The 12,342-nt window shown below is 44.1% G+C and overlaps 2 protein-coding genes across 11 annotated transcripts in view; one reads left to right on the forward strand and one right to left on the reverse strand.

Annotated features, from left to right (window-relative positions):
- The window catches only part of LOC111270940 (uncharacterized), a 39,106-nt gene extending 37,159 nt beyond the window's left edge, over window positions 1-1,947 (reverse strand). Inside the window, exon 1 of one of the 4 annotated variants that reach the window (XR_015315125.1) lies at window positions 1,860-1,945. Coding sequence is in view for 1 of the 4 variants with exons in the window: in XM_086972707.1 (XP_086828833.1) it covers window positions 1,860-1,883 (24 nt within the window). In the remaining 3 variants the exon portion in view is untranslated. Of the gene's footprint in view, window positions 1-1,859 lie in introns of all 4 variants that reach the window. The other 3 variants (XM_086972707.1, XM_086972703.1, XM_086972706.1) reach the window with 3 other exon arrangements.
- Window positions 1-11,293, forward strand: part of Hmgs (hydroxymethylglutaryl-CoA synthase) — a 130,402-nt gene extending 119,109 nt beyond the window's left edge. For all 7 annotated transcript variants that reach the window (XM_022851429.2, XM_022851427.2, XM_022851424.2 and 4 more), the window contains 3 exons: window positions 1,910-2,461; window positions 2,861-3,003; window positions 7,225-11,293. In XM_022851429.2, coding sequence (XP_022707164.1) covers window positions 1,910-2,461; window positions 2,861-3,003; window positions 7,225-7,290 — 761 coding nt within the window. In that variant the 3' untranslated portion in view covers window positions 7,291-11,293. The remainder of the gene's footprint in view (window positions 1-1,909; window positions 2,462-2,860; window positions 3,004-7,224) is intronic.
- The last annotated feature ends 1,049 nt before the right edge of the window (window positions 11,294-12,342 follow it).

Here is a 12,342-nt window from a genome sequence, read left to right on the forward strand (position 1 = left end):
TTTATTGTTGATTATTATTATCTGTTGAGCTGTCAAGGAAAACATGCGTCTACATTTGTGTCTAAAGGTGACTGGCTGACTAGGCACTACCTTTTTCTGGTGAATCGGAGCGAAGTTGTCGTAGTTGCGTTTAGATGGAACGAAACTGACGTCGTTTGCTTTGTGGGTTTGTCGCTTGGTCCGACCATTCTTACGTGGCTACGGCCCAGTTGGTCCAAAAGAAGAAATTAAGTATTACACTCTTCTGTCATTGCTGCGGAAGCGACGGTACGATGACTGCTATCCCACCGTCCCGTTAATCTGTTGGCCCGTTTGCTTTCCGGCTTATTCACAGTTGCAGTAGCAGCTGTATAGGCAGTAAAATAAAAAAGGTGCGTACGACGTCTCGTATGTGAAGTAAGAAATCTATAGCGAAAGTGTATCTGTGCGACATCACTTGGTTTCTAGCGTCTGTCAGCCAACCACCCTACCAACGACACTTCTCTTGGGCTCGACTCTTCAACTATAAAACTACTAGCCATTCTGATACGAGGAATTGATGTCGCAATAACAGCATAGCTGTGGACTGACTGTAAAGAAGAGTGAAAGTATATATACTGGGCTAGCATGCTTTTAAGCTAAACTAACTAGCTTAGCCAGTGGGGGTTTCCAGTCATCTTTGATATTGTTATTGGCTTAACACATACGAATTCACTACTGGCTTTTATTCGAAGAAAAACTAAATATGTATAGGGGGGCCGTGGGGATTTGGTATTTGCCACAACAGTTTTGCGGGCTGCGTTGCTCCTCGCCACAACGCTCCTTTCCATCAGTTTGTCACCGGATGATACAGGAGTAGAATGCGATGAAGCTGTGATCTGAAGGGATATCTGTTCTGACAACGATGGCAGTCGCGACGCAGAGGGAGAATCTAGCGGACGCAGCTGCAGAATCTCCCATGCTGGTTTCAGATCGACTGTCGCTATCATGAACTGTTTTGAATGCACAAACGCGTCAGAGAAGGATGGCTGAGCGGACATGAAAAGCAGCTGCGCCAGTGGCGATGGCGGCGTCGCCGCGAAATATTGCGGTCGGCGGATTCCCCGGTCTCCCGAGAAAGAGAAAGGCTTTTTTGTGGTATGAGGAAATGAGACGTAATAGACAAACGGAACAGAACCCGTGAGAGCCTCGATTGCCCGTGGACAGCGAAGGGGTACTTGAATGGCCGGATGGAGCTTTACTGGCTAGCTGGATGAACGGGGGAGATCCTAGAGGAGAAGATCCAAGAGAATCTACATCGAAAAGAGATGTATCATTGAATGGTCCGACCTTGTGATCATTGTCCTGTATGACTCGCGAGTGTGCATCATGTGGTCGCCGGCTTGGACTAGCAAAGAGATACAAGCAGCACGAAGGTTCTAGAAAGAGGACGCAGGGGCAAGGGGATAACAGGGAACTAATGCTTGCAAGGAATGCGAAAGTTAGCACAGTCCGGCTGGCTAGCTGAATGTCGCCAAGAATCCGGCCATCGTGCATCCACTGGGAGAACAATTTAGAGTAACTATCGAGACAGGACGAAGCGGACCGATCAACTGCGTGCTCTAGCAAGCCGCAGTTGCAAATTTTTTGTCGAAAGACAGCCCTTTGTTAAGCTTGTGTTGAGGTTAGCACATCCAGTGCTTTGGCTTGGCCGGCATCAATGGCGTCTACACTTGTCGTGTATACAAACAAGTCTGTAGGTGTATGCGTTCGTGCGGTCTCTTTATCTCGCTTGGTAGCTCTTTTTCGTTTTTCGTCTTACGTGAGGCTGTCACCTGTCTTGCCTGGGCCTTCCTACATGTAAGTGTGTTTGTTGTGCTCTGTTTGTGTCGGCGACTTACTTGGGTTAACACGTTGTTTGACATTCCCGGTTTTGCGGTGTTTGTTGCAGGAGCCCAGATTCGTCTGAAGGACTTTGACGCGCTCATCTTTCACGCACCGTACGGCAAACTGGTTCAAAAATCGCTAGCTAGACTCGTGCTCAATGACTTCCTACAGCATCCGACGGGGGAAGAGTACCAGTCGGTGGCACCGTTCAAGGATGTCAAACTCGAGGAGAGCATTTTCGATCGGGGCGTCGAAAAGGCGTTCATCGCGTTGTCGAAAGACACCTACGAACGCAAGACCAAACCGTCGTTACTCATCTCGAATCAGGTAGGCAACACCTACACCTCATCGCTATACTCCTGTTTGGCCTCGTATCTCGGCAATACGCCAATTGAGTCGATCGCGGGTAGGAGGCTCGGCATGTTCTCATATGGCTCGGGGTCTGCCGCGACCTTTTTCTCACTGCGGGTGATCGACGACGTGACCAAGGACTCGCCTCTGCGCGCTCTCCACGACAGCCTCACTGATCTAAAGGATCGCCTCGCGCAGCGCATCAAAGTATCACCCACCGATTTCGCTGCTATTATGAAGCATCGCCAAGAGACACACCACCTCGGTGAGTTCTTGTTTCGCCGTCTTTCTTGAACTATTTCTCAATCACTGTACGTTAACCTGCGACGACTTGAACGATTATTCCAATTATATTAGTTACAATAGGAAACAATAAGACAGACGTAACGGATAGTCGAACACTGTGGATATTTATGCCTGTACGTTATTTTTAACGGACCCATATGCCAGTCGGCAACATTTATAAATACTTATCTGGAATTTGCGGAATTCATAAACGTACATGCATGCATGTATGTACATACAAATGCTTCAACGCATATTTTCCGTGAACTACGTTTACGTTCCACGTCGATTATGGACGCTATAAGGTCAGACTTTTCAATACGCCACTAGCACTGATATTATGAAATTGTTTATATTGTGAACTGTTTGCCGTTTTCAGCTCCGCACACGCCGGGTGGCTCCCTAGACGGGCTGTCTGGCGGGACGTGGTATCTGACCCACGTTGACGAAATGCACCGCCGCACGTATCTACGGAAGCCGCTCAAGAGCAGTCAGCCCCTCTCCAACGGATCCGCCATCAAGGCATGTGACTTGGGTACAACAATTCTACGCCAGCCGAGTTAAAGCCGCTTTGTATAGTTATGAGGCAAAATATGGGCAAGGGCGACAAAGAGGGAGAAGGAACAAGTGTGTGTGTGTGGGTATGAGAGAGAGAGGACGCGAAAGAACTAAAAAAGGAGGCAAAAAATGCAAAGTACAACCGGAACTGATTGTATCAGCTTGTCGGCGATATTGTTGCCTAGTCAGAGGGTTTTTAAGTGCTTTTTCAACAAAAACACGAAAAAGCAAAAATGAAACACACCGTTCTTTAGAGAGAAAAAAAATGTACCATCTTGGAATAATTACAACATTTTCAGAGCAGACGGTCAAATTTCGAATAATCTGTACACTGGAAGCCGTCGGTCAACAGTATTTCATGTCATATTAGGCGTTACCTGGTAATTGTGTCCTGCCTCTTTAAGACTTCTTAACTTAAATTTGTAACAGACACAAACATATGCACATATTATTTGTGAGAAGCTTCAAAATAATGTCTGCTTTGCAATTATTTAATCTCATATTAATCGAAGTACATAACTTCCAAATGTTGGAGCGTCAAAGCATGACGCAGTTATCGATTACTTTCGAAGTTCGTGTAAACTCAATGCGCCTTTAGGCTGTTACATTAGGCATAGAGAAGAAAAAATACTAGAAAACTCTTGTTTGTTTCTCGCGATTCGTGGAAACGAATCGAAAAATCGGGATAATCATTGTCACGTTGTCTGTGTATCTTTTGTCCGGTGAAAATACGCCACCGCTGAACATGCTAAAGCTGGCTTGCGGAATACGCATTGCGGAACGATTTGAAACGAAGCAATGCTAAGGGGGGTAGCATCATAACGGTTTGCCTCTTGAGTAATATACTCTCGTATTGTCACGTGCTTTCGAGCACATGAAAAGTGTTATTTGAGCCAGTAGCCGCCTTTCGAAGAGTCTCTTGGCTATGTCGTTCTTCTTCATTCTGTTTTCGTTTGATGGACGGCCAGAAGATGAAGGATTAATTCTCATCCTTCGTGGTCGGTTGAGATAATTGGTGTCAGTCGCAGCTGTCAACAACAGACAGAACTACCACCATATTCCTCCTTTCTTCTCTTCTGTGTCTGCCTATCTCGGTGGTCATTAAGAGTTGCTCGCATATATTTAATATCCGGAACACTAATCTATCACGGTATCGATAGAAGGGCTTCCAAGTTATGCCCCAGCTTTCCCAGCACTCACATCGCCAAGACGTCCCTTACCAACACCGTACAGACGCAGTGCAGGCAGGCAGGCTTTTGGCCGCTCCCTGGTCTGCGCTGCAATCTACTACGCTAATACAAAAGGCATAGTTTAGACAACGAAAAATACTAACGCTAAACAGGTGGATCATTTATACCTACATACACGGCCGGCCCTTTATCCCAAACTGGGCTATACACACGCCGGCTAAGTGGCCATAACAAACAATGATAGCATATGTAGGCGGTAGTATATCGCTAGACGATCAAAGTGACTTTCGCTGTACTATTGCAACTCTAAGAGTAATAGATTTGAGATAAGAGTAATAGACGCTGCTAATAAGCGAGAAACAGTTATATGACAAGGTTGTCGTGTGCTACGATTATGTAATCCATGCTACCACGGATACAACGCTCATAGAGAAGCTTGTCCGGACTGCAGTGGGGCCAATTGCATAGCAGTGTTTCGATATGGCCAGCAATTCCCACAGCGGTTTTATTAAAGTGACTTAATTCCGAGAAGCTAAGATTAAAGTGTGCTAGTTATGTTGGGCAATGGGTGGTCAAGAACGGTGACCCGCATATTTTTCCTAACAGCAGCAACAGCATGCCTGAAGTCCAGCTTCACCTCACCACTCCCCTAACCACTACCGTAGCCCTGGCATCGTCGACAGCGATGGCTGCCACTCCTATCCAGTGTGGCGTGGCGATAGAGTCAACGAATTCGTACTCAGTGGCCCCGAACTGAGCAGTTACAGTCAAGGGTATGGGTAAAAGGAAGGCTAGGGGTTAGGAAAACCGATCTGGCGGAAAACTCTAGCCGCCGGATGCCAACTTTAGGGATTCAACTCCACAACTCAAACTTTAGATGTAACGCGAAGCCTCTCTGTCTGTTGTCCCTCCCATTGTCACGCGTCATCTGGTGGTTGTTGGTCCGCAGAATCTCTTGCTGCTATTCAACCCTCGTAGGCCGACCTCTTCAGTCAGGAAGCTGCCGGTCGGAACTCTCTTGTCTGAGCGAGCGCACGTCCCTTACACAGGCGCGGCCTGTTCCAGCGTAGCCCCACTTTTCCTACTTGCATACCCAGTGACTATGCCAGTAAGGCTGCAGCCAACTTTCCCTACTTTCAGAAGCAGTACTAGCAGCGACAGCGCAACAGAGTCTTCCAGACCAGCCGACCAATCGTGCGAGTTCCGTCTATTCATTCGTTTTTTTCTGACACAACAGACATAGCAGTAACACCACAAGTAGCCGCGCAGCGCCTTAAGGAAAGGTTTACGACCTAAAAATATTTTTTTCAGTACTATTTCGATCTAGTCCACGCTAGTTGCTGCTGTGGCTGCTAGTGCCGGGGCTGTTTGTGCTAGTAGCAGTAGTATTATTGAGTACGGCAAAATAACCTCCGCTACGAAAAAACTACATTGACCCATTGATGGGCTGCTGGCGAGGCAACTCGCCCCGTCCGCCTTTATACTGTAAGCAGTAGCGTTTGACACTACGATTACATTGCAACAGCTACCGGTAGTTAAACGAGTTACAAATACCTTATCATAGCGGATCTTTGTATTGGGTTTTCGAGCCAGCGAAGTCCGATTGAAGTGTACATCTACTTCATTCGAAGGAACCGCGCAGCAGTTGCAATCAACGACTGCCTTTTCTAATGGCCTTTATCTTCCTTATTTTTAGCGATTCGATGTAGTTCGCAATCAAATGATATCTAGCGTCGTGCTGCCAAGCACGCGTACATTTCCTCGGTTCCTAACAGATTTCTGCATATAGTCACTATTAGAAACAATTTGTTGGGAGTTCTGGTCGGCGTAAAAGTTAACTTCGGTGTAATTGCAAATCTTCCAGCGTGTATCCATCAATCTAGGTATCTTTTGTAATTATGAATCATCTTATATAAATGCTGTAGCATTATATCTTACTTCAAATGCGTGCGTGCGCACACGGAAGATGCACGCAAGATGTGTTTGTGTTAATAGCAGGAAAAGTATCTAACCTCTCTGATGGGTTTAGGGAACTAAAAAAGTGGCTAGTTATTACTTTTAGCTGTTAAACATGAGTTCTTGACTATGCGCATGATTTCGCATGGCACTGATACTAGACGTAAAAAGATGCAAGAAGCTCTAGTATCGATTTTGAAGGATCTCGTGGTGCTCTCAAACCAACAACATGGACCTGAAGTAGCCTCAGAACAAGTAATATATCCCAGAGAAAGAGGAAGGCGTAATTTCAAAGTGAATTGGGTGCAGCCTTGCCTTTTGGAGAGATAATTCGGTTGGCAGAAATTCGAGCGTGCACCGAAGCGTCACGACGAGCAGTCTGCGGAAACGAGATTTTGTTGATTATCGTAAATTAAAGTTTAGCTGCTCGTTCAGGATAATGACCGTAAACGTTTAAACCGTCTGAGTTGCGTCTATTCACATTTGCAACCTGATGTTAGTGAAACAGAAAAAAAATGGCAAAATACAAGGGAGACCTTACATAATGGCGTATGTATTTCGTCCTATATTAGAATAGAATCAAGCAAATTTGCCTAGTGAACTGCGATGAATCTTCAGTGTTTGTGTCTTCCAGGCTTCGTATTTGCTATGGCCTCGGTCTTCATTAGCGGGTTGTGAAAACGTTTGCTTTCTATTCGTACAGACCCATTTTCGTGCGAGATAAGCATAGCTTTATCTCCGCTTGGCCACCTTTTTTTTACATGCCATATCTTGCCAACGCATTATCTCGTCGGCACCACCAGTTGTATCAACCACTTTGGAGCTGGGAAAAACAGAGCGCGGAAAACTTGAACGCAGGCCGAACCCCTTTTCCTGTTGTCGAAAAGAAAAAAAATAATAACATCCATATTTAGTATCATGATAACACTATAATTCTAGTATGTTATGTTTGATTTTGGTTATTTTCCTTACTGAAGTCTCCGTGTTCACATTGTTTTTGTTCCGCCGTTTTGCTGTCTCGTTGTCTATTACATCACAGGAGGGTTGCTTCAAGGACGTGGCTGGCATCGCTTCTGCCTGTGCCGAAACACCCCTTCGCACGTGAGGACTCCTCGAGGGTCCCTGGGGTCCCTACCGGCCGCTCAACCCACTGCTGAACCAAATTCTCTAAGCTGTGTAAGATTTCCTGATAAAGCGAGCCGATGTTAAGGATCCTTGTGGGACCCCCAAAGGCCCCTGTGCAGGTGGCGAACGAGGCGCTAGAGAAGACGACGGGGCCACGCGAACGACGACTTCGAAACAGGGAAGAAAAACCGCAGGGGTACAGGTGCAGGAGGAAAATAACCACTACAGCGACAGCCGCAGCAGCAATAGAAGACGCAGCAGCATCCGGATCGTAGGAGGACCTCATAACTAGAGACACAATGAAGGTAGTTAGCAGTGGTAGTTGGCTGGAGATACACTTGGCGATAAGGATGCCAGGAACTAGAAGAAGTTCTAACCGAGCTGACTGTCGGATCAAACGAGGGTAAGAGGACTAACACAAACGAAAACAAACAGCCGATTAACTTAGCGACCACGTGAGCAAATAAGTAGACAAAGAAGGCCTGTGGACAAATGGCAATATGATATGGCCGTGAGCGTCGGCGGTTTCTAATAGACGTATCAGAAATGATGATAATAGCTGATGCATTCAGGACCGGGCGGGGTTGGCAACTTTTTTCCCTAGTTGGTAAAACACTTGACTACTGCTAGCGCTACGCACCACTATGAGAACCACCGCATTATGAACATTAGCAATACGAATAGAAAAAAAAGTAAAGCGCAAGTAAGCCCGACACGTTGATTTGTCACAGACAGTGTGTTTTGATCGATGCGACCTCGGACAGAAAAATTGGCAACAAATACATTTGAGTCCATTCGTTTTCTACTTGCGGGTTAATTGATTGAAGGATGATTAACGCAGGTTGGCCTCGCTGTTTTAGCACCTGCCCAGGTCGTAGCTCGAGTGCTAATGAACAGAAAACATAGAAGAAGAAGCAGCAGAACAGTGATAGAGGGCGAAGATAGGAAAGCCGGCCTTGATCTCTTTTAAGGTGGGTTTTCACGCTGAACTATCCGTGGGCCGCTGGTTTCCACTGCTAAAGGAACATAGCTGCTCAACGAAATATCATATGTTAAGAAAACGAGCAAGGGTGATAAAGTGGGCTTTTCTAGCGCAATCAAGTGCTGAAGGGAAACAGCTTAATAACAAAAGGTGAAAGGCGCACATACGGGTGGCATACGGGAGGTGATTTCACTGCCACCGTCGACGAAAAATAGTTCTGTAGCAGGCATAATCGACGACCTGTTCCAATGCACAGAACGACGACGCGCGTACGCCATTTGTGTAGGACACGATGCTGCAGAACATATGAGCTAGAGAGAGAAGTACTAACGAACTAACAGTAACTACTTTGCTAACTATAGCTTAACGGCTACCTAGACTACCCCTGGTGATTCTTGGTAACACAAACATGAGAAACGATAAGGGACACTCTTGTTATAAATGACTTTATTATGAACGGATGATGACAAATATAAACAATATATAGGATACTTTGAGTAGAAAACGAGAAAGAAATTAACAAAGGAATGATCAAATGTCAGACCAGCAGGCAGACAGACAGATAGATAGGCAGCAAAGACAATAAACCGAAAAGTATAAAGAAAGCAATCAGTCAGCCGTGATTACCACCATCAGTTTCGTCAGACGTTACGATTAGGGCGTGAGAGCGAGGCTAAATCAATTTTTAAATAGGCGGGACTCAGCAGACGCAGAAAAACGAATGCAGGCCAAAACAAAAAAAAAACTAAGAAAAAAATTCAATAAACGAAAAATGCAGGACCAGTGATAGTGATGATGCTGACGATCATGATGCTGATGATGCACGACAAACTGAAAACGAAGCTTCAACGAGCTTCATTTTTTTACCAGATATTCTTGCATCTGACTAACAATTGCATGAGTTGCAGACGTAGCGGCTGGTATCGCTCGAGCTACAATGACCAGCCAACCTTTTGAAAGTATGGTCGTTTGATACACACACACACAGGCTCATGTGCAGACACCCACTAGCAGAAAAGTTAACGCAATTACACTCAGGTATAAATAAACTAGCAGACAATCTGTGAAAATTAATCAGCCAAGAACATGTCCATCCTCTCTGTGTGCATCGATGTTTTGTGGCAGTTCTGAAGTTGTCGAAAGCAATGAGAACCGAGGGGCTGATAGAGGGAGCTAATGAACGGTGACTTTGGTTGGAAGTGCTAGAATGTTGATGGATTAATTGATGAAATTTTCAGCATTCTTGTTATTGCAAAGGGAAAACTGAGAAACGTAACAGGGCGGGCAAAGAAGACAAAATAAAATTTTGTGTATTCTGAAAAACGTCCCCATATGAATCTCGAATAACTTGGCACTTGTAAGGACAAAACACTAGCACTAAAAACAAAAGCACGGTACAATACAGGACAGATGTGCGATTGGTATAAAAGAAAAAAAGATTAGTATATGATACATCTGTGCTTATGGTAAATCTAAGAAAGTGGTATAGGCGGTTTGCGTTCAAGAGTAGCAAGCGATTCGAGAGACCAAGCCTAAATGATGCGGATGGCAAAACAGTAAAAAACAAATTTCGAAGCTACCTGTTATGATAATAAGCGTGGCATTAATTTGACAGAAATCTATCATCAATTGGCGATAATTAATGATTTACAGATAACAACAATAAAACTGACCGGTGTTTGACAAACAGACTCATCCAAAAGCGTTAATACGACCAGTCTTGTTAATCGACTTGTCAGAATGAGGCGTCGTGGTGAAAAGTAAAAACAACCACGGCAATGACAACCCCAAACAATACCCGAAGACCAGTAACATAACAAACCAAGATTATACTATATAGTGTCAATCTGAATATAATGAAATAGATCAAGTTGTTTTTCGGCCAAACGCAAGCAGTCAGGTCGGGAAAGAATTCATCATATACGACAAAATATAGAAGATGAAAAACAGGTGGTAAGGGAGAGAGAGGCTTAGATAAACATGAAAACAAACATTATATCTAAAAAATATATATACATACATATTTGTAAGATGGATTGAAATTGCATACGAATCCAGACGCTGAGCGTGTACGCGTGCAGATCAGTTAATCAAAAATGAACGCGAAAGGGGCAGGATGAGTTGACGAAGATGACGTTGGTGGATCGTTTGTGCTAATATTGAAAAACTCTTTTGTGCTTAATAAGCTGCTGAGATTGAGATATGGCGTTGAGATGCAAACATCGAGTAGTTAGATCGTCTGTTAGCATGAAGATGAGCCGGCAGGATTCGTTGAACGTTCAGAATGGTTAGCTAGTAGTAAGCAATGAAAGGTATAAACGACAAACTGTGTTCACCGCCGACGTGGGACAGTCGAAGTCACAAAAAAAAAAGACTTTGTCATTATGATGATGGCAAAGGCGGTAATGCGGATAACGACACAAATACTAACGATGCAACAGATTGAAAGAGGTAAGTTTTGAAGGACTCGACCAGAACGTGTCCGGAGCTGAGGTGTGCTCAGGTTCCGCGCACCTAAAGTTTTAAAGATGATGGCAACGGTAACAACAAGAAGAAGCACAAGTAGAAAAGGAGACAAACATGGGATGCGGTGTGACACGCTGAGGCACATGGGAGGACTTGTCAACGTGGACACATGATTCTTCGGCACCAGGCTGACTCATAATGCTATGTATCCGGGACGATACGAAACGAGTCGGTGGCATACGCAGAGAGAGTAAAAATGAAAAAAGATGTTTCCTCGGTATATTTATGAAGCTGTTAAAAGGTCTTTCCAATGTTCGTTACTGTATTGCGCATACAAATGAATAAGAGACTAGGATTTTTATTTAAATAGAAGAAAAACAAACAGAAAAGAAGAAAACAAATAATAATGATAGTAATAATAATGACGACGATGATAATAACAAATAATAATAACTGATAGTATTAAATTAATTTTGTCACTTCATAAACAAACACCTTTTCTCAGAAATAAATACCCTTTTGTATACCAAGTCTATTTGAATTTGTGCTTTCATTCTTGTAGCTAAATGTACACACACTGCCAATAGACAGAAAAACCTACATCGAGGGCATAATAGAACTCAGGTCTTCCCTGAATAAGCGCTATATGGGCGATTTTTTCGTGGAAGCTGTAGTAACTTAACGCGCTCAAATTCGATTGGAAGCATCAGGCTGGAAAGGTTGAGTAGTAGCGTTCAGTATTAGGTATTCTAATATCGTTTTATCATGCATGTTGCAAGCTATTGTACGCATGCACGACATATCGACATTCATCTATCTTCTATTAACAGTTTTCCTAAATGTCGGGTGTACAGAACATCGACCATCCGATTCTACATCTCCTAAACAGCGCAAGGACACACTCGAACATAATGACGAGTTTCTGAGCCAGACACGAGAATCTCAAACACAGGACAACCCTCAGAATGATGATTCGTGGGAAAATCAGCGTAGATAGCCTCAAAGCTTTTCCGATAAGAACATCGAGACATGACGCGCTATGCAGAAAAAATGTAGTACTCGCGAGCTCTGCGATTGCCCAGGTGTAGACATGGCAATTCACACGCCTGCCAGTAGATTGTACTACATTTGCTGCGTAATGCACTGCTCGATGAATCAGGATAGAAGGACCTCAGACGTAGGCCGGCAGCGCAGCTCAATATGCTTTTTCCGAGAAAGTTTTTCAGTACTTTTGAAAAAAAGAACCTACACCTAAAAAACGAGATAACTATTTACCTATTGGAAGATGCTCATCATAGGGACACCGATGGAAATCTCGCTTTCTGCTAATTTCTCCCTGTTGCAAACATCAGTTTATGTTTAATGTCATATTGCTGTCGAAACAAACGAATCAGGATATTCTCCTTGGATATCTGTCTTATATCCTATAGCGATATTCAAATATATGAGATGCTTTTTTTGAGTCAGTCTCAAAATATGTCACCTTTGAATAACGTTTTAGAACTAGGCTCTTAAGAGGTAGATTTAGGTTTATATGAGGTGTCTAATGACCGCCTAAAGCATACAGCTAACTGGTAAGGGTCT

This window comes from Varroa jacobsoni, unplaced genomic scaffold, assembly GCF_002532875.2.
Source record: "Varroa jacobsoni isolate VJ856 unplaced genomic scaffold, vjacob_1.0 contig00207, whole genome shotgun sequence".
NCBI classification, from domain to species: Eukaryota; Metazoa; Arthropoda; class Arachnida; order Mesostigmata; family Varroidae; genus Varroa; species Varroa jacobsoni.